Here is an 18,550-nt window from a genome sequence, read left to right on the forward strand (position 1 = left end):
AACAGAGAGACTAAAGGCATTTATTTAACACTTAAAATAACACTCAAAGATCTTGAGTGCATCTGCTGATCCGTTTCCCATTATTTTAGGGATGACAGCTTCGAGTTCACCAGGAGAGCAGCTCCCAGCTTTCTTACAAGAAAAGTAGGGGCGGAGCGTGAACGGGCAGAACTAATAAATAATATTTTAGGAGAAGCCCCATAAAAGGCCTTATTCTAACTGCTGTTTGTTTCCTATTTAGGTCTATTAAAATTGTCTTTGGTCTTAGAATTACTGACCAAATTATGAGGATGGTTACCACAGTGTTTAGACAGTTTGGATTTAAGAAAAGAAACTTTCTAACAAAGTTAGTCATCCACATTCACAGGTAAATAAGAAATAGCACGAGCAATATTTGCACAAGAACATACGTAGCCACAACACTTTTAAAGGCAGAACACAAAACTTTTATTAGCAAAGAAGCTGGCTGTGGAAAGAAAATAAATACAAAGTTTGGGTTTTTTTCTTTTCTATTTTTCCCCTCATTGCAATGAGAACATCAACCATGCTAGTAAAATCACCGCCATCACCCTTTAGGCCAAGGTCTGCGTCCTCAGGAAGGCTGAGAGCACCAGGCTTTGTGCCTTTAGCACACAACTGAGGAACGAGATGAGAGTCTGAGAAACAGTCCATGGCTTGAGAAGAAAAGTAACAGAACCCAGGCAGGTGAGGACAAAGCGACTGGTCTCGGGAGTCACAAAATTCCTTCTCACAGCACACTGAAAGGTAGGATTATATTTCCTGTCAAGCTCCTGCAGAAGAGACCACTAGGAACTCAGTATTACTATTCAAGTGCTGCCTTTGGAGAGCAGAGGACTTAAGTAGAATTGTGAGAAAGAGAAGGGAAAGAAATGGAAAAGTGCATGTAAGGTGTACAGAAAGGAGCATAAGGACACCAGTCTCCAGAGAAAGTCTGACCGGATATCAAATATCCATGGAACTTGCTTCTCTAGAACTACATAGTCACCAAAACTTCTGCTTGATTTTAGAAGTTCGTATAGCGTTCAGCAGGAAGACATTATGAGCAAACACTTATCCTTTTTACACTGCATTCCTCCAGAGACTGAATGGCACACAGCACCTTGCTGCCTCTTCTCTGGCATGTCCGCATCCTTTACCAGAGCCGTCTGAGCAGCCATATTACCTGTAATAAACAACGAAGAGAACGCCAGGTTGGGGGAGCAGCCGCCCGCCCGGCCCTCGCCCAGGTGCCGCCGTTGTCAGCCCGACCCCGGGGCCAGCGTTCTGCCCGCAGCCGGCGCTGTGCAGCGCTTGGCTGGCGGGGCCGGGAGAACGGCACCGGTAGAGCCCGCCGGCCGCCCGGCCTCAGCCTTCCCGGTGCCCGGGTGGGACCCGGCCCCTCTCGGGAGCAGCAGTGCCCCACAGCCCCCTCACAAAGCCCCCTCCGCGCACCGGCCTCCCGTTCCCCTCCCGCACCGCCGCCGTTTAACGGGCCCGCGCGCGCCGCCACCGCCTCCCAGCTCCCCCAGCCCCTCCCCCTGCGCACAGCCGTCAGCCATTGGTCATCGCCACCGCCCCCCGGGCGCTCATTGGCCAGGACCGGGCCTCCCCTTTGGGGGTGCGTCCCCTTTCACACCGGCATGCTCCGCGCCCGTTGCCATAGCGACGGGACGCGCGCAGCGCCCCCTGCCGCCGCGGCGGCTGCCCGGGGACAGCGCGGGAGCCCCGCCACGGCCCGATCGCGGCAGCACCGAGAGCACCGCAAGAGAACAGGGAGGAGAGTGGGCTAAAAGGCGTCCCAGTGCTCTCTGGCAGACGGATTTACGGTAAACCCAGATTTATGGTATGGATTTATGGTAAACGGGCTGAGCGCTCCCCGTTACCACCACCGGACAGAGCCCTCCGAGGGCACCCGGCAAAGCAGCCCCCGAGCGCCTCCTGACTGAGGATGCTGCTCTCAGCAGGGACTTGGGTCACTGAATGCAGCCACTGGACACGGAGCTTATCTCCGAGGCCCCACCCCTCCACCAGGGCGGTCCTGGCCCCTGGCAGGTAGCCCCTGGGCAACTGGGCTGCCGCCAGCCCAGGCCAAGGGCTCACTTCAACTCCTATGTATCATCCCTAACGGCACGGTCCTGTCTAACCACAGGGCTCCTTTGTGCAGCTTGGGGTTATCCACATACTCGCACACTCAGCTGGGCCTTCAGATATTCAAGTTTGAGAACAGATTCCCGTGGAAGGTGGCTGTTCACAGGGATGTGACAAGGAGCACAAGGAACATTAGGGAAAAAGAGAAAAGAGATGTAAAACTCTTAAAGATGGAACACACATAACATTTTTATTAGCAAAGAAGCTGATTTTGGAAAGAAAATAAATACAAGGTGGTGTCTGCCTTGTTTGCTTCTGTGGGGTTTATTTCCCCTCTGCTTTCCCCCCCAAACACAACAAAACCAGCAACCACTCCAGAAGAAACCCTGACATTACCCCTGAAGACCAAGTTCTGCTTCCTCAGGTCAGCTGAAGGCACTACATTGCTGCCGTTACTGCGCAATCTTACAAGCACAAGCCACTCTGAACAACAATCCATAGCTCTCACCAGCTTTAAACAGAAGATCATTTACTCCACATCTGAGGAAGATGAAGTGCTTGGTCTCAGGAGACACAAAGCTGCCAAATTTCCCTACAATGCAGTGCCAAGTGGGACCATGTTTCTTCTCAAACTCCTGCAGCAGAGATCGCTAGGAACTTCATCAGCACAGTCCTCACCCAGGAGCTGACTACAGGGTTTCTGTCGTTTATGTGTCTCTTCTTAACAAGTATCACTTTTTGAAACGGCAATTAAGAAGCAGCTTTCTGAAGGATTGTGTCACTTACCTCTTATACCTCACCTGCTGCAGCCCAGGGACTGCAATTTCCCCACCAAAGTCGTACTATGTTCTCAAACTACAGCACTGAAGTATGAAGGTCATGCAATCATGTTCTCCCATCATACTCAGAAGCCAACCACGTGTTTCAAAACTCAAGATATACAGTTCTATAACAAGTAGAACATTCCAGTCAATGATTATATACTGTCATATCCAATAGCTCTCAAATGACGAAACTCTCCTTGAGAGCATGCAAGTATTTTTAGTTACTTATTAAAAACATGGATAAATGAACTCCTCACCATGATTTCTCAGGTTGCAACTAGGAACCTCAAGAAAAATCTGACAAGCTTGAAACCTCTGCCTTCCACTAACATAGAAAATCATTCTTACAAGTGGAAAAACTAAACCTGCTTATATCTCTGTTTGGGTAACAGGAAAGGAAGACCAGCCCAACAGAAGCAATTGTACCACTTAATTGAGTGACACTTTAAACAGGTTTTCCAGTCGGATTCGTGTAATATTTAACATCCACTGGCACCCTTAGATTTCTTTATTCTCCTGAGATGGCAAAACAGAAAGTCTATCAGAACTAGATCTTTTGTGAATCCATTATTCTTCTTCATGCATATACAAGAACAGGTATTCCGTGGACACCAGATACACAGAGCTCCAAGACTTGGGATTTTAGCAAGGTTCAGCACATAAAAGGAGGATGTGAATATGGAAGGTATGCAGAAAATTACTTTTCCCTGCAAATTTTGAACCAGGTAGCCAATCTCATACAACTATTACAGAACTATGAACAGAACCTTCAGACTAATTTGCACACAACTTAAGTACTAGGTTAAAAAAAGGCATTCCCTCAGAGGAAAGTTACAGCCAACTTCAAAGGGCTGTATTTTCTACCAGCGACTCAGCCACACTGGGAAAGGCCAGCAGACACTCTCCTATTTCCACTAGACAGTGAGATAGTGAAAAAAAACAACCAAAAATAGAACGTATTGCAAAACGAAAACTAGAAAAGGTACACATAAGGCATGGGAAAAGGAACACAAGGACAACCAGCCCACAGGAAAAGTCCAATGTAACTCATGTCCGCAGAACTCGCTTTCCCAAGAAGCGCGGCAACACCCGCCCTGCTTGGCTGCTGGTGTGGAGAGCGTTCAGCAAACGCACGTACAGTCTAACATTTACCCTCTCTATAAGGGATGCAGTTTCTCTTTCAGCACTGTATTTCTCTCTGGCCCAAACGACACGCTCCACGGCACGTCGTTGCGTCTCCTCGGACACGTCCGTGTCCCCCATCAGGGCCGCCCGACGGCCCGTGGGTGTCTGCACCGAGCAGTCAGGAGCACCGGGACCGCGGGAGCGGCTGCCGGCCCGGCCCTCACAGGCGCCACGGCCGCCCGGCCCAGGGCCGCTCCTCCCGCCGCCCCGCTCTTACCGCCCTCGGGCTCACGATCCCCCGCCGCGGGGCTGAGTAGGGTCCCGGCTGCCGCAGGGCAGGCGGTCACACCGGCCGAGCGCCGCGGCACCGACGGAGGCCCCGTAATGGCGACGAGCCGCCGACAGCAGTGGCCGGGACCCGGATGGAGCCGGGCCCGCGGCACCACGGGACTCGTAGTCCCCGCCCGCCGCGCAGCGCGCCGGGAGCTGTAGTCCCCGGGGAGCCCCGGCCTCGGGCCGCCCCCCGGCACCCAGCCCCGGCGGCGCAAAGCCGCCAGAAATAACGAGCCGGCGGCGGGGGCAGATCTCGTCCTTTATTTCCAGGGCGGCGCTCCAAGGGGCAGCAGCAAAGAAAGAAACAGCTCAGGTTTGGGGCAGCACATCCGGCAACACAAGAGGGGAAAGTATCAAAAAACAAATCATAAGAACAAGAGAGGTTTGGAACAGAAAGAGCTAAACACCATCAGTACTTACATAGCACAAGCAGTAATTGGGCAATACTGTAGATGGCTATAAAACTCTCAAAGGCAAAACTGCTCCAACAGCTCTACTAGCAAAGAAGCAGCCTTCTGAAAAAAAATAAATACAAGGAAGACTTTTTTGGTATTTTTCCTTTTTATATCCACATTGTAACATCATCTGCTATAGCATAATCCCTGCCATTGCCCTTGAAGATCAAGGTCTGCGTCCTCAGGAAGGCTGCAGTAACTAGTCAGAGGAGTCAGCACACAGTCCTGTAACCGGGTGCAAGTTTCAGTAACAGTCCGTGGTTCTAACCAGACTTGAAAAGGAGAATAGCGACTTGGCCGAGGTAGAAGTAGATGAAGTGCTTGGTCTCATGAGTCACGTAGCTGCCAAAGTTCCTTCCCACGATGCAGTGCCAAGTGGGATTGTATTTCTTGTCAAACTCCTGCAGAACAGAGAACTAGAAATTAAGAACTCTTCTAAACAGACATTCACTTTCTGGGCAAGGCAATTAGAGGAAGAGCAGATGCTCTTAAGTACTAGGATTATCTTATTTACATCTTATTGTACACCTGCTGCTTAGTCAGACAAAAGAAAAAAATCCACCAAAAAAAGCCACAGTGCTTCCTATCTGAGCAGTACTAAGTTTAAAACACTACCTTTGTTCAGGGAAAGTAGTCTTTCCCCCGCCTAATTCATGCCATGATCTGAAACTATAGCCCTCGAGTAAAAGCTTCACCACTAGTTTTATACCCAGAAATTAAGCCATAATTTAGACTTCATTGTTCATCTGCAACACAGGTGCTAAAGGGACTCAGTGGAAAATTCTATGCCACGTGCTCTGTAACACCAGCACTATCAACAGATCTAAGAATTTGCATTTCACATGTTTCAAACAATCCTCTACAAATTCCCAGTAGTGCCACGAAGAGTATCTGAAAAATAGACTCTCTTTTACACCATCATAGATACTTTCTGCATCTGGGGAAAAAATGTACCTTTCTGTATTGTGGACGCAGCAAACCAATATTCCTCTAGTGGAAGGAATCATTCTGCTTAGTTGAATTACTTTTTAAACAGCTCTTCCACTCAGATCAGTTTAACTTCCATTGACACTCTTTGATTTCTCCATTCTCCTGAGTTGGCGAAGCAGGAAATATAATCAGAACTAAATCTTTCCTATGTTCAGTATTGTTAATCCTACATAAAGTGCGACACAGACTTTGCAAGCAACAGATAATCAAGGGCCACCGGGATTTTTTTTGTGGTTTTGGTTGTGTTGGGGTTTTTCTGGGGTTGTTTTGGTTTGTCAGTTTTTGGTTTGTGTTTTTTGTTTTCTTTTTTTTTTGCTTAGGTCACTATGTAAGGAGAGGAATGACTACAGTGGACTTGCAGAAAACTACTTTGCCTTGCACTTTTTGACCCAGCTGGACATAACTGTAAACAGATCCTTAAGATTAGGTTCAATAAAACTTAAACCAAGGACTATGTAAAACAGGCTTTCTCCCAGAGGAAAACCTCAGGAGAGCTCAATAGAGCCTCTGTGTTTTGTACCAGCCCGTCAGCCACAGGGACAGTCACCTGCCACTCTCTGTTCACCCAGACAATGGGACAGTGGCAGAAAAGGCTGAAGTAGAAGGTACCACAAGAAAAAAGCAGAAGGACCTGGAAAAGTCTACGCAAAGGGTGGGGAAAAGAATATAAGGACACCAGCCAACAGAAAAAGCCCAACTTGATTATCTAGTGTCTCTAGAACTTGTTTCTCTAGAGCTACTTGCCCGGCAGCATTCTCCTTGCTTGGTTTTTCATGTGCATGGAGATTTCACGAGGACACTACAAGCAAACGTTTACCTTCTTTATGTGAGCTGCAATGTCCTTCTCGATGTTGTACTTCTCCAAGGCCTGAGTCGCGCACTCCACAGCATCTTGCTGCATCTCTTCCGACATGTCCGCATTCTTGATCACTGCCTTTCGGTCACTCATGATTGCCTGCATTGAGCGGAAAAAGAGAATTCCAGGTTGGGGGAGCAGGCGCCCGCCCGGCCCTCGCCCAGGTACTGCCGTTCTCAGCCCGGTCCCGGGGCCCGCGCTGTGCACCGCTCGGCCGGCAGAGCCAGGAGAACGGCACCGGCAGAGCCCGCTCACAGGGAGCTCTCGGAGCGGCACGGGCATCGACGGAGCGGCCTCGAACCCTGCTGCCTCCCAGCCCCGCCCCAGCCTGGCGCAGTCCGGGAGCGGAGCCACTGCTCCAGCGCCCGGCCCCGACGGCCATTCCCCGCGAACGAAGCCCAGCGGCCCCCGCCAACGGCTCGGAGTCAGCGAGGCTCGGAGTCAGCCTGTAGCTCCCAGGGATACGGGAAAGACGGAGGCGGCCGCCGGGGAAGGGCCCTGGCGCGGGGGAGCCGCTGCGGTGCCCGAGCTCCGGCCGCCCAGCCTCAGCCTTCCCAGTGTCCGGGCGGGACCCGGCCCGGCCCCTCTCGGAAGCCGCCTCCCGACAGCGTCCGAGGTCCCCACGCCACTCTCCTCACCACTTTGGCGGGCGCCGCGGGACCGGCTCTGTGTGGAACGGAGCGGACGTGGTGCAGAGTAACACGGACACGCAGCTCGCTCCGCCGCCGCGTCCGTTTAACCGACCCGCCCGCGCCGCCGTCGCCTCCAAGCGCCCTCGACCCCGCCCCCTCCGTACTGGCCGCCACCCATTGGTCACCGCCACCACCCCCTTTAGCGCTGATTGGCCAGAATCCGGCGCTCTCGTAGCATTTTACTGCAGCAGTTTCTTTCAGACCGGCATGCCCCGCGCCCGCACCTGTTTCCATGGCGACGGGCGGCGGCGATGGAGGCCGAACCCCGCGCTGGGCGGGAGCGCAGGCCTCAGGGGCGGCCCCGGGTCCCCCAGGACCTCTGCCGGGGTGGGCCCGGGGCATGGCACGTCTACAGAGACCTGCTTGTGGGTGTGCCTTGGGCTGGGAGCCTCTGCTCGGCCTTCCCCGTGCTTTCCTCACAGCCTGAACGTGGCAGGTTGCTGGCATCTGTTCAGCGGCCTGTGACTACAGCGCAAGAGAGGCTCTCCCGGCCACTGCTCTGGTAGGCAAAGATCATCTCTCACTATAGCTGAGGCAAAAAAAAACCAAACCACACCAAAAAAAACCCCAAACAACATATGTGATGCTTTGTAAGGCATTCTGCAAAAAAAAAAAGCAAAAAAAATCAAAATTGTAGGTAAGGTATGAGAAAATTGTGGTGGGGTCTGATGATGGGGCTAATAAGTGTCAACAGGGAAGGAAGATCTTGGCAAGGGAGAGCAACTTGTGCTGGGGGAATTCCTCAATCTGATGTCACCTCATGAGAAAGGGGGAAATAACTGTATCCACAAAGCTGACAGAATTTCTGGATGATTCAAATAACGTGATGAGTGGTGCAGCTTTTGCAAAAGTAGCAGAAAAGGGCCCTAATTTGTACTAATGTTCCTGACAGGAGTCAGAGGCTCCTGTCACTCCTCCCCTTGGTTCCTCAGTATCCACAAACCAAGCCTCCTGCCTGCTCCCCATCAGGTTTTACTTTTTGCCAGGAAACTGCAAAATTAAAAATCCGAAGGGGTTAGAGAAAATTATTTGCAAAATTACTCAAATACGCTGTGTTGGGTTTGGTTTTTTTGGTTTATTTTCCCCTGTATCATCTCCCGGGACGGATTCAGCCGCAGTGGCACCGTGACAGTCGCCCGGTATCGCCCAGCGTGGGACTCGGGGCTGCGGGACCCGAACCGCAAGTTTCCCGGGGACGGGGCCGAGCGCGGAGCCGCCCTCCGCCCCGCCCCGCCCCGCCCCGGTTCCGCGGTTGGCGGAGCCCGCGGGCCCCGCGGCGGCGGCGGGCGGGAGCGGAGGTCGTGCCCTTGCAAGATGGCGGCGGCGGGGCTGTGTCCGTACCGGGCGCTGCTCGCCCGCCGCGGCGGAGCTCTGCGGGCGCTCTGCGGCTCCGTGCGGGGCCTTGCCGCCGGACCGGAGACGCACTTCGGCTTCCAGACGGTGACCGAAGCGGAAAGGAGGGAGAAAAGTGAGGGCAGCGGCGGGGCCCGCTGTGGAGCCGGGGGAGGGCGGGCCGGGCCGGGCTGGGCTGGGCTGGAGCCGAAGGGGGCTCCCGGGCAGCCGGTTCCTGTGGGGCGAAGGGGTACTGGAAGCTGGGCCGCTGGTTTGAGACGCTACCGGGAGTCTCGGGGAAGCACTGTCAGTGTTATGCCAGGTCGATTCTTCCCCTCAGCGCCGTAAGGGTTACGAGAAGAGGCTGTGTTTCTCCAAAGAGACGTTTGTCAGGCAACGAGCTCGGTAGGATTCGATCACATCTTTTGTAAGGAGTTTTCAGGTGGTATTTTTCAGTTCCATATGGTGGCAGACCTCCACGAGGCAGTAGAGGACACATTTTACTTCCACAGGAGCATTTTTAAGTAAACTGCATCTCATTCTTACGTCCTTTCTTTGCAGTTTACAGGGTCTTTGAAAGCGTGGCTAAGAAATACGATGTAATGAATGATTCAATGACTCTAGGGATTCATCGAGTGTGGAAGGATATCCTAGTGCATAAAATGAACCCTTCCCCTGGAACACTTCTTCTTGATGTTGCTGGAGGAACAGGTAAATAATTTTGGTGAGTTCCATATGACAATGCTACGCTGTTTTCGAACTGTTTGAGTCTGCTCAGAATTAAGTTGCCTAGCCTTCCCCCCCCAACCCCCCAGTTCCCTGTCTTTAAAACTGGTGACGCGTCTACTTGGTTTTCACAGAGAAGGGTTGAAAGCTAACTTCTTTGTGTTTTGTAATATCTTGCTCCAAGGCTCTGAAAGTGTTACAGTACTGCCATGATATGTTACGGAAAACTGTTTTCATTTGTAGGAAGTCATGGACTCTTTGCTTTTCATATGTTCCCTTTATATATATTTTTTATACATGTACACACACTCTTTCTGTCTCTCTATACTGCATGTGGTTTTTATTTTTATTTATCTATATATAAAAAAATAACAGTTTGATGTTCAAAGCCTTATGTTCCAATTTCCTGGAGTCAGAAAACATTCCAAAATATGTATCGGTCTTTTAAAACAAATGCAGGTGACATCGCCTTTCGATTTATTAATTATGTCCGCTCTGTACGAGAACGCCAGCTCCAGCGGAAGCTTAGGCACCATCAGAATTTATCGTGGCAGGAAATTGCTGAAAGTTACCAGGAAGACAAATCTAAGTCGCTAGGGGATTCCCAAGTGGTGGTCTGTGACATTAACAAAGAAATGTTAAAAGTTGGGAAGCAGAAAGCACAGCATCTTGGCTACTCTGAAGGTAAGTCATGCATTGTACCGTTTCAGTAGCATGCCTGATAGCAATAATTTGATGCATGGTAGCCATCAGGTAATCACCACTTCAGGATTACAATATACGTTATATGGCCATGGTGTATACTATAGCTGTGCTTACATATTTGCCAACTCTGAGTTACTTTTTCAGTGAGCTTGTATGTAGTATGTTGTTCAGATGTACAGTGATCCTCTTGAATAATACTTGAACTTTCAGAAATCCGTATATGGAAGTGTCCATGAGGTCTGATACCCAGCTATCCTTCAAAATTGGTTAAATAACCTAAATCTGCTGTTTATATTTGTGCAAATGAATCTGATTTTACTAAGGCAGATAATGCAAAAGAGCTCATCCCTAGAATGACACTAAAGATCTTATAATGGGTATTTTAAGAATCAAGGCAGCAAGTAAAAAATGCAAGAAGTGTATTGTGAACCTATAAAACTTTCCGCAGTTAGAACATACGCTAATAATACTCGGAGAAACTGAATTATATTAAATGTTAGTTTGCAGGTCAATGGATTAATTCACTGGTATCTAGAATTTGTTGGGGACCACGCCAATCCTGATTGAAAAGCCTGATTTTAAGAAGTAAGACATAGAGAAAGAAGTCCTGCTTGTGGCTCAGCGTTTGTATGATAGTTGTTTATCCTCTCTTCATTTATGGATATTTGGCAAATATTTTAGCAATGTAAAGTATACCAAGAGGTTCCTAAACTTTGTTTGCCTGGGTACCTCTCCCTGTGTGTTACAAGGTCTCCTGCGTGGCCTTTCACTGCGCCCTGCTCTCACACCCCTTTTGGGACTTGAGCCTACAGATTGTGTAGGCTGAAGGACATACAGAACGGCTCAGTAGCACAAAGGGGCTGAAAGATGAGCTGCTGGCATAGGTTGTCTCAGCTGCTCTTGCTCCCTGCTGGTGGGTTACCCCAGGCTGTTGCCTGCCTGCCTCTTCATTTTCTTTAAAAAATGAACTAATTGTGAAAGCGTTGGTTCTTCCAGCTCTGGCAGACTGCTTGCATTGTGCTTGTCTGAGCAGCTTACAAGCCTATCCAGAGCTCTTTTTATGCGTCATAGTTTGGGAACACCTGAACTGTACCAACATTGTAAGTATAAAAGCTTTATGACTGTAGCTTAGGACCTCAAATAAAGCTTGATGCTGCCTCCCAGCTACTATAAATAAAGTATTTTGTTTAATTGGCTGCACTTTTTAGGTATTTTTGTGACTTGCCAAATTCTCAAAATGAGTATTTATGCTTTTTAATTTTCTTTCTCTGTACATTGTAGCTGCAGAAGCCCAACTGTCTTCCTATTGCCTGGGTTGACTTATGCCTCACTGTGGCACAATTCTGACTTCTTACTCTTTTTCGCTCCCTTGTTCAGCACATACCCATTTAATATGTCCTACCTTCTGTTTTTCATGCGATTCCTCCCTGTTGCAGTAATCTCATTTCTGAGCTTGCTTATCTATTGAATGTCTGAGGTCTAATATTTAGTTTGCTTAAAATTATAAGGGGCAGAGTTTTCTTTCGCTATTTCCCTATGCATGTTCACCAATAGCGGGGTCTATGCATGCTGAAAAGAAACACGTGTGTTACACAATCACTGATTGTGCATTTTGGCCAGCAGGAGTAGGAGACTGCACTGCACTGTGCCCCAGTTTCTGTTGTAGGAACTGACAGCCCCTTTTATGTATCCACTTACAAACTCCTGGCCTGTGATTTTGCCACAGTTCATTGTGAGCGACAGTTTTCCTGTTGCTCAAAACCTTTTCTTGATGCTCACTTCTTAGGTCTCTTTTCAAACTGTCTAGGTTTAGATACACTAATAATTGCTGCTTTAATAATGTTGCGTGATGCTTTGCATACAATACTTTCTACAACTATAAATATGTATCTTTTGTAAAAATTAAATTTGAATGTCTCCTGGCAACAACTTTTGTTTTCTGTTGTGTTTTGCTCTCCTCCGTGTCACTTTCTAGCATATTGCCCTTTAAAACTGATGATATCTGCAGAAGACTCCTGGTTTTTTCCATTATTTTTTTTGTTTTGCATTTGAGTCACCAAACCAGTGACTTTAAGAACTATTAATTCTAAATTGAGTAGTCTTATTTTTGGTACAAATAGCCTGAACATCCATACTCCATAGATAGACACGGCCTTGATCCGATGGGGTTTTAGGAAGCAACGTAGCTGCAACAATATGACATAATGATAGTGCGAATGGAGTGAGTGCGGCTTTTCATGCTCCTCAGCCTATGGAAGTTTTCTAGCAAAATGTTTTAAGTGTTTTGACCATCGTTGCATGGTAAGACATTCATCATTGTTTATAGTTATTCTTTAAGCAGAGATTCTTTTTTTGCAACTTGGCTACAAACAAATGGCAGCCAGTTTCTGGAAAGCCAGTTGCTTTCCACTACGGTGCAAGATTTGAGTGAAATTTTTTCGGCAGACTAAGGCACTGTGAACACAACATGTGTGTATACACGGAAGAATGTTTTGGCTGATCTGCAACATTAACTGCTTTACTTGAAAGACAGCTGTATAGTACAGGGCCTTGAAAGGTTTGTGAGTATAGACCAAGGTGTCTTTCCACCAACAAAAATGAAAAATTGACGTATTAGTTTTAAATATCACTTTATTAATAATAATTTTCTTCTGGAATAGATAAGTTCTAGACTTTCTGGAGCAGTCTGAGTTCAATTCTGTGTCCTTGGCTTTTATTACAGGCTTGTCCTGGGTGCTTGGGAATGCTGAAGAGTTGCCCTTTGATGATGATAAATTTGATGTTTACACAATTGCCTTTGGAATACGAAATGTAACTCGTATCGATTTGGTAAGTTGCTGTAGTTTATCCTGACCTGGGGTCCTTACGATTCACCTGAGGTTTTTTATTCTAGTGGAGGAAGCAAATGAGGGATTCCTTTAATAAAGGAAAACCTTTGTCTACTCCTGAAACATTTAAAATAAGTGGCATGTAGTGTGCAACTTGTTTTTATGAAGAATGCAATTAAATGCCCCACCTTTCTCATAAAAAGTTAGATTTCTACTAGTTGTGTCCAATCCTTCCAGCTTGGCAAGCCACACAGTCTCTTCCTAAGGCAAAAAGGGCTGAATGCTTCTGTCATTCCCTACCTTTTCCTGACCTGTGATGTTACCGTATCTACACATGCACAGTGCGGTCAGTCTGCACGTCTCAGATCCTCCTGAAGCACCTGCTGTATATTCCACCCACAGTGGGGCTGACATTCCTGCCCCATTCTGTTTCCCTGCCTGAGCCAGCAGAACTCCCAGAGCAGAGAGTGGGAATCAGCTGGCATTGAACTAACCCATTCAGCCCACTGCTGCTCAGTGTCATTACACTGCCTGCTAGTAGGGTTTCCTATGAAGAATTAGTATGATTTTAATTAGGGTAAGCAGTACCCATTGTTCTAAACAGTATCTGTCCTTCAAGAATGACTGGCTGTCTTGTGGGTGAAGATAGGTTAGACCATCTGACCAGCTAGACTAGTCGTCTGTTTTGGAGGAGTGTGTTACAACCTTGGCAATGCTCCTTCTGTGGAAGGTGTAGCATTTGGATCCAAACCACCTTGAACTGTATGCCTTTGAACTTCTCTCAGTGTGGATGACTTTTCACCATGCTTCGTCTGCACCCTTGCCAAGCACAGGCTCTTTGCCATCATGGATACGGCAGTCTGGTAGCATAGCTGCCTGGAGACCTGATACAAAACATATCCAAGCCTCCAATTCTTTTGCAGAGCTCCCATCATGTGTGCGTACTGTTTATACTTTATTGCTTAGGAACATGACAGTTGAAGCCAAGCAGATGTGCAGCCTGCAGAGGTTCTTGAATACAACTCTGCTGTGCTCTTGTATGAAAAAACATACAGTTGTAAACAGAATTTTGTCTTGGTGGTTCTTAGATCTTTTATTTTGGACATAGGATGGAATTTTCAAAGTAGCCAAAGATTTTCTTCTTCCCTCTCTTTTCTCCCTGTTCTCACACATTGCTCATCCAAAACCCAGTATCATTTGATCTTTGGGTGTGCCTCACAGTTGAGTAAAATCTTCTCTTTTGATTAAAAAAAAAAAATCTATAATGCCCTCTTTTCATTTTCAGCTTCTTGTAGCTGAGTCACCTGCTCCCTTTTGGGTTTGGTCTGTAATTACAAGAGCTCTGTTGGCACACATTCGTCATCTAAGACTAGGGAAAAAGAAGAAAAATTGCAAACCTGACATAATAGTTTCAACACAAAGCCTGGTATAAATCTATTTGTGTAACAGCAAGAGTTTTTGTGGTTTGGTTTTGTTGTTTGTTTGGGGTTTTTTTTGTGTACTTGTCTTAGGATGCTTCTCCACAAGTAAATATTGGAGATTGCCAATCAGATTTCTCTTTACTCCCCTCAGTTTATCACTGAGTTGCTGTCACATGGCGTGATAGTAGGCAGGTGCTGTTCTGCATAAACTTATTGCATCTGCTTTGTCTCAGGCACTTCAGGAGGCCTATCGTGTGCTGAAACCAGGAGGAAGATTTCTCTGCCTTGAATTTAGTCAAGTCAGCAACTCTCTTCTTTCCAGGTAGGAACATGGTGACACTTAATGCCGTGTCACAAGGCTCTCGTACTTGGCCAGAATAAGAGACGGAGACACTTTGAGGCCACCTCATTGTGCACTTTTAAAATCAAATACAGATTCCATAGGGTAGTAGTACAGAGATCAACTTGTGTTGGAGAGGATTGGTTTTAAACTTGTTTGTATTAATCTGTATTTGCTGTCTGTCTGTGCAGGCTCTACGATCTCTACAGTTTCCAGGTTATCCCTGTTCTGGGTGAGGTTATTGCTGGTGACTGGAAGTCTTACCAGTATCTCGTGGAGAGCATCCGACGTTTCCCCCCTCAGGTAAGACAGAATTTTTCTGAATTCACTAACACACAAAACACAGTCGCAGCATAATCTTGCAGGCAGCTGGTTTATAGGCCTTCAGGTTGTTACAATTATGGAACTGTTATTTTTCAGGAGGAGTTCAAGGCAATGATAGAAGATGCAGGGTTTTTTAAAGTGGATTACCAGAATTTGAACTCAGGCATTGTTGCCATTCACTCAGGTTTCAAACTGTGAGTCTATACTACGTAGCAAAACACCGGAAGTGTCATTTTCCTGAAGAATATAAAAGCTGTGGAATTTTAATGCTATCAAGATTGAAGAGGAGTTTTAAGAACTTGTGCAACAGATACTTGCTCAGCAGTCCCAGAAGAACATCAGCTGTCTTCTTTCCCCAAAGAAACCTGTGGATGAAGTGACTCCTGTGGAATTTCTTACACTTGCATTTTCCTTGCAAGGACGTGGGACATAAAGGACACGGCCAAAACTGAGCAATGCTAACAAATGAAGCAACTTCAGTTACCAGTGGTGTGGATACAGAAATAGACTGACCCATCTTCAAATAAGGTGCCTCCTTTTTTTTACTAAGCTCTAAGGAGGGTATTGTACCAGGGAGAAGTAACTTGGATTTATTAGATTTTTATTAAACTGTTGTTATCTTTGTCATGTGGACTCTAAGGGATTTTTTCCCCGTGATTCTTTCAAAAGCAAATGGAAGGCTTGTGAAATAAAACAGCTCTGCACCAATTTTTTTCACCTAAATCAATATTTTAACCTTTGTAAGGTTTCCTTTCTAAGAAAGGAAATTTTTTTTTCTCACAGAGAACTATATTCTGGGATGAGATGACATGTTTTCACCTCCATATGACATGTTTTTCTTTGTCAGTGCTAGATGCAAAATCTCTATGTAAAAACCTGCATTTCCTTCTGTTCTTTAAACTAAACTGTTGAAGAACAGATGCTTCTGCAGCGGGGTACAGGGATAGAGGAAAAAAAAATCTAGAGAAAGTATAAATTTACATTCTCAAGTGAGAGCTGTGTAATGAACTAGCATGAAAACTTTTCTCTTCTGAAAATTGGAAGGTGAAAGGACTATGGCATTTAGCTCACCAGTTCACTTGAAATCAGGAAAGTAGCACCACATATCTAAACTCCAGAATTTACACTGGAGGTTGTGCATACTGAAAATATGCTTATCAAGAACTGAAAAGCAGTCTTTTTTCTCTCAGGGAAACTGTTTCCTGTTACTGACTGATGATGTATTCATAGATTAGCTCAGGATACAGATGCTGTGGATTTGGGGGGAAATGGAGGTGGAGATGTTCCTCCTCCATTCACAGCAGAATAAAGAGGGTAATACAACCACTAAGAGGGTAGAAGGGAGAGAAAACTCTTAAAGAATAAACTTGTTCAACAGTTTTATTAGCAAATAAGCTGTCTTTTGAAAGAAAATAAATACAAGGAAGACATTTTTGCCTTTTTTATAGCCACAATGAAAGTAACAGCTGCTACAGCAAAATCCCTGACCATTAACAATGCAACAAAGGACCTGAAGATCAAGGTCTGTTTCCTCAGGAAGGCTGAAGGTAGGAGGCCATCTGGAGTTAGTGTCCAGTCCTGTAACCGGGTGCAAGTTTCAGTAACAGTCCGTGGTTCTAACCAGACTTGAAAAGGAGAATAGCGACTTGGCCGAGGTAGAAGTAGATGAAGTGCTTGGTCTCATGAGTCACGTAGCTGCCAAAGTTCCTTCCCACGATGCAGTGCCAAGTGGGATTGTATTTCTTGTCAAACTCCTGCAGAACAGAGAACTAGGAATTCAGTATTTTCGTGAGAATTGTACTAATATTGTCTAACAGGGTTTTTTTGCAATGACATGTCACTTGTTAGCAAGTATCACTTTTAGAAGAAGGCAATTAAGGAGCAGCATATGCTCTTAAATGCAAGGATTATCTGTCACTTTATAACTCATCTGCTGCTTAGTCAGACCAAAAAAAAAGAAGTGTTTCCAAGCTGAGCAGGAATAAACTTGAAACATATGTTTGGGGAGGTAGCTTTTCCACAAAAGACGCACCATGATCTTAAACCATAACTTTTAACAACTTCACTGCTTGTTCTGAATCTCTACAGATTAAGACATTATTTTGACTTCATTATCTGTTTTGCACAAGGATGCTCAAAGGACTCTGGAAGGAAAATTCTCTGCCACATCCTCGATAGTAGGTCATGAGACCACGTTCCTTGTCCATGCTGCAGTCAGGAGCTTGCTGTGACTTTCAGATAAATTCAGGCATGCAAGTCATCTCTGAGTAAAGCCATGCAGCCAGTGGTTATAGACTGCAGGGTCTAACAGCTGTCAGCTGGAGAGACTTTGTGTCAGCATGTGCAAGCGTTCGTGTTCTGCTCAACCAAACCCTTCAACTACTTGCAGCTCAATCAGGCTCCAGTAGGAGTCGGAGAGAAAAATCTGACAAACTGTAAGCCCTGAACCATCTGTTCTGCATTTGCATGAACAGTTTGTCTTACATGCTGGGGGGCGGGGAGCAAAAACCCACACAAAACCACCTCTTGTTACAAGGTCAGCAACCCACCAGTTCTCAAAGAGGCTCCACAGAGCCCTGGTGTTTTGTACCAGCCCGTCAGCCACAGGGACAGTCACCTGCCACTCTCTGTTCACCCAGACAATGGGACAGTGGCAGAAAAGGCTGAAGTAGAAGGTACCACAAGAAAAAAGCAGAAGGACCTGGAAAAGTCTACGCAAAGGGTGGGGAAAAGAATATAAGGACACCAGCCAACAGAAAAAGCCCAACTTGATTATCTAGTGTCTCTAGAACTTGTTTCTCTAGAGCTACTTGCCCGGCAGCATTCTCCTTGCTTGGTTTTTCATGTGCATGGAGATTTCACGAGGACACTACAAGCAAACGTTTACCTTCTTTATGTGAGCTGCAATGTCCTTCTCAATGTTGTACTTCTCCAAGGCCTGAGTCGCGCACTCCACCGAGTCCTGCTGCATCTCTTCCGACATGTCCGCATTCTTGATCACTGCCTTTCGGTCACTCATGATTGCCTGCATTGAGCGAAGGAAAGGAGAGTTCCAGGCTGGGGGAGCAGGCTCCCGCCCGGCCCTCGCCCAGGTACTGCCGTTCTCAGCCCGGTCCCGGGGCCCGCGCTGTGCCCGCAGCCGGGGCTGGGCAGCGCTTGAGCTGCACCGGCAGAGCCCGCTCACACGGAGCTCCCGGAGCGGCCTCGGACCCTGCCGCCTTCCAGCCCGGCGCAAGCGGGGAGCCCCGGGCGAGCTGAGGCACAGCAGCCGGTGCCCAGGCTGGTGCCGGTCCCCTCGGGAGCCACCCCACGCACCCCGCCGCTTCCCTCACCGTTGGGCGAGCGCTGCAGGACGAGACCGGCCCGGTGCGGAGCGGCACGGCGCGACGGTCTGGGCACTGCGCGCCACGGCCGCCTCAGAACCTCCCCTCCAACCCCGCCCCTTCCGCACAGGCAGCCAGCCATTGGTCACCGCCGCCGCCCCCCCGAGCGCCGATTGGCCACGGCGCAG

The 18,550-nt window shown here is 47.6% G+C and overlaps 4 protein-coding genes across 5 annotated transcripts; 1 reads left to right on the plus strand and 3 right to left on the minus strand.

The window, feature by feature from the left end:
• Positions 1-6: 6 nt before the first annotated feature.
• Positions 7-4,310, minus strand: LOC128917142 (uncharacterized; the record flags this gene model as incomplete). The annotated part of the gene is made up of 3 exons (XM_054219789.1): positions 7-1,183; positions 2,101-2,723; positions 4,065-4,310. Coding segments are annotated over 2 exons (429 nt in total), but the record flags the coding sequence as incomplete, so codon positions are not given.
• A 300-nt stretch (positions 4,311-4,610) lies between these two features.
• LOC128916897 (dynein light chain 1, cytoplasmic-like) lies at positions 4,611-7,448 on the minus strand. Its single transcript, XM_054219097.1, has 3 exons — positions 7,310-7,448; positions 6,633-6,770; positions 4,611-5,226 (listed from the first exon to the last, which is right to left on the minus strand). Exons 2-3 carry the CDS (start codon positions 6,762-6,764, stop codon positions 5,089-5,091), a joined length of 270 nt encoding a protein of 89 aa, XP_054075072.1. The 5' UTR covers positions 6,765-6,770; positions 7,310-7,448; the 3' UTR covers positions 4,611-5,088.
• Positions 7,449-8,615: 1,167 nt separating this feature from the next.
• Positions 8,616-15,748, plus strand: COQ5 (coenzyme Q5, methyltransferase). The gene is made up of 7 exons (XM_054219385.1): positions 8,616-8,831; positions 9,257-9,406; positions 9,881-10,105; positions 12,849-12,955; positions 14,609-14,697; positions 14,907-15,018; positions 15,136-15,748. Exons 1-7 carry the CDS (start codon positions 8,678-8,680, stop codon positions 15,235-15,237), a joined length of 939 nt encoding a protein of 312 aa, XP_054075360.1. The 5' UTR covers positions 8,616-8,677; the 3' UTR covers positions 15,238-15,748.
• A 653-nt stretch (positions 15,749-16,401) lies between these two features.
• LOC128916994 (dynein light chain 1, cytoplasmic) lies at positions 16,402-18,474 on the minus strand. 2 transcript variants are annotated; one of them, XM_054219390.1, is made up of 3 exons: positions 18,372-18,474; positions 17,927-18,064; positions 16,402-16,793 (listed from the first exon to the last, which is right to left on the minus strand). In XM_054219390.1, exons 2-3 carry the CDS (start codon positions 18,056-18,058, stop codon positions 16,656-16,658), a joined length of 270 nt encoding a protein of 89 aa, XP_054075365.1. In that variant the 5' UTR covers positions 18,059-18,064; positions 18,372-18,474; the 3' UTR covers positions 16,402-16,655. The 2 variants fall into 2 exon arrangements, with proteins under 2 accessions (XP_054075365.1, XP_054075364.1); XM_054219389.1 differs by lacking the exon at positions 18,372-18,474 and having other exon boundaries at positions 17,927-18,365.
• Between the last annotated feature and the right edge of the window lie 76 nt (positions 18,475-18,550).

Source organism: Rissa tridactyla, chromosome 13 (assembly GCF_028500815.1).
Source record: "Rissa tridactyla isolate bRisTri1 chromosome 13, bRisTri1.patW.cur.20221130, whole genome shotgun sequence".
In the NCBI taxonomy this organism is placed as follows: Eukaryota; Metazoa; Chordata; class Aves; order Charadriiformes; family Laridae; genus Rissa; species Rissa tridactyla.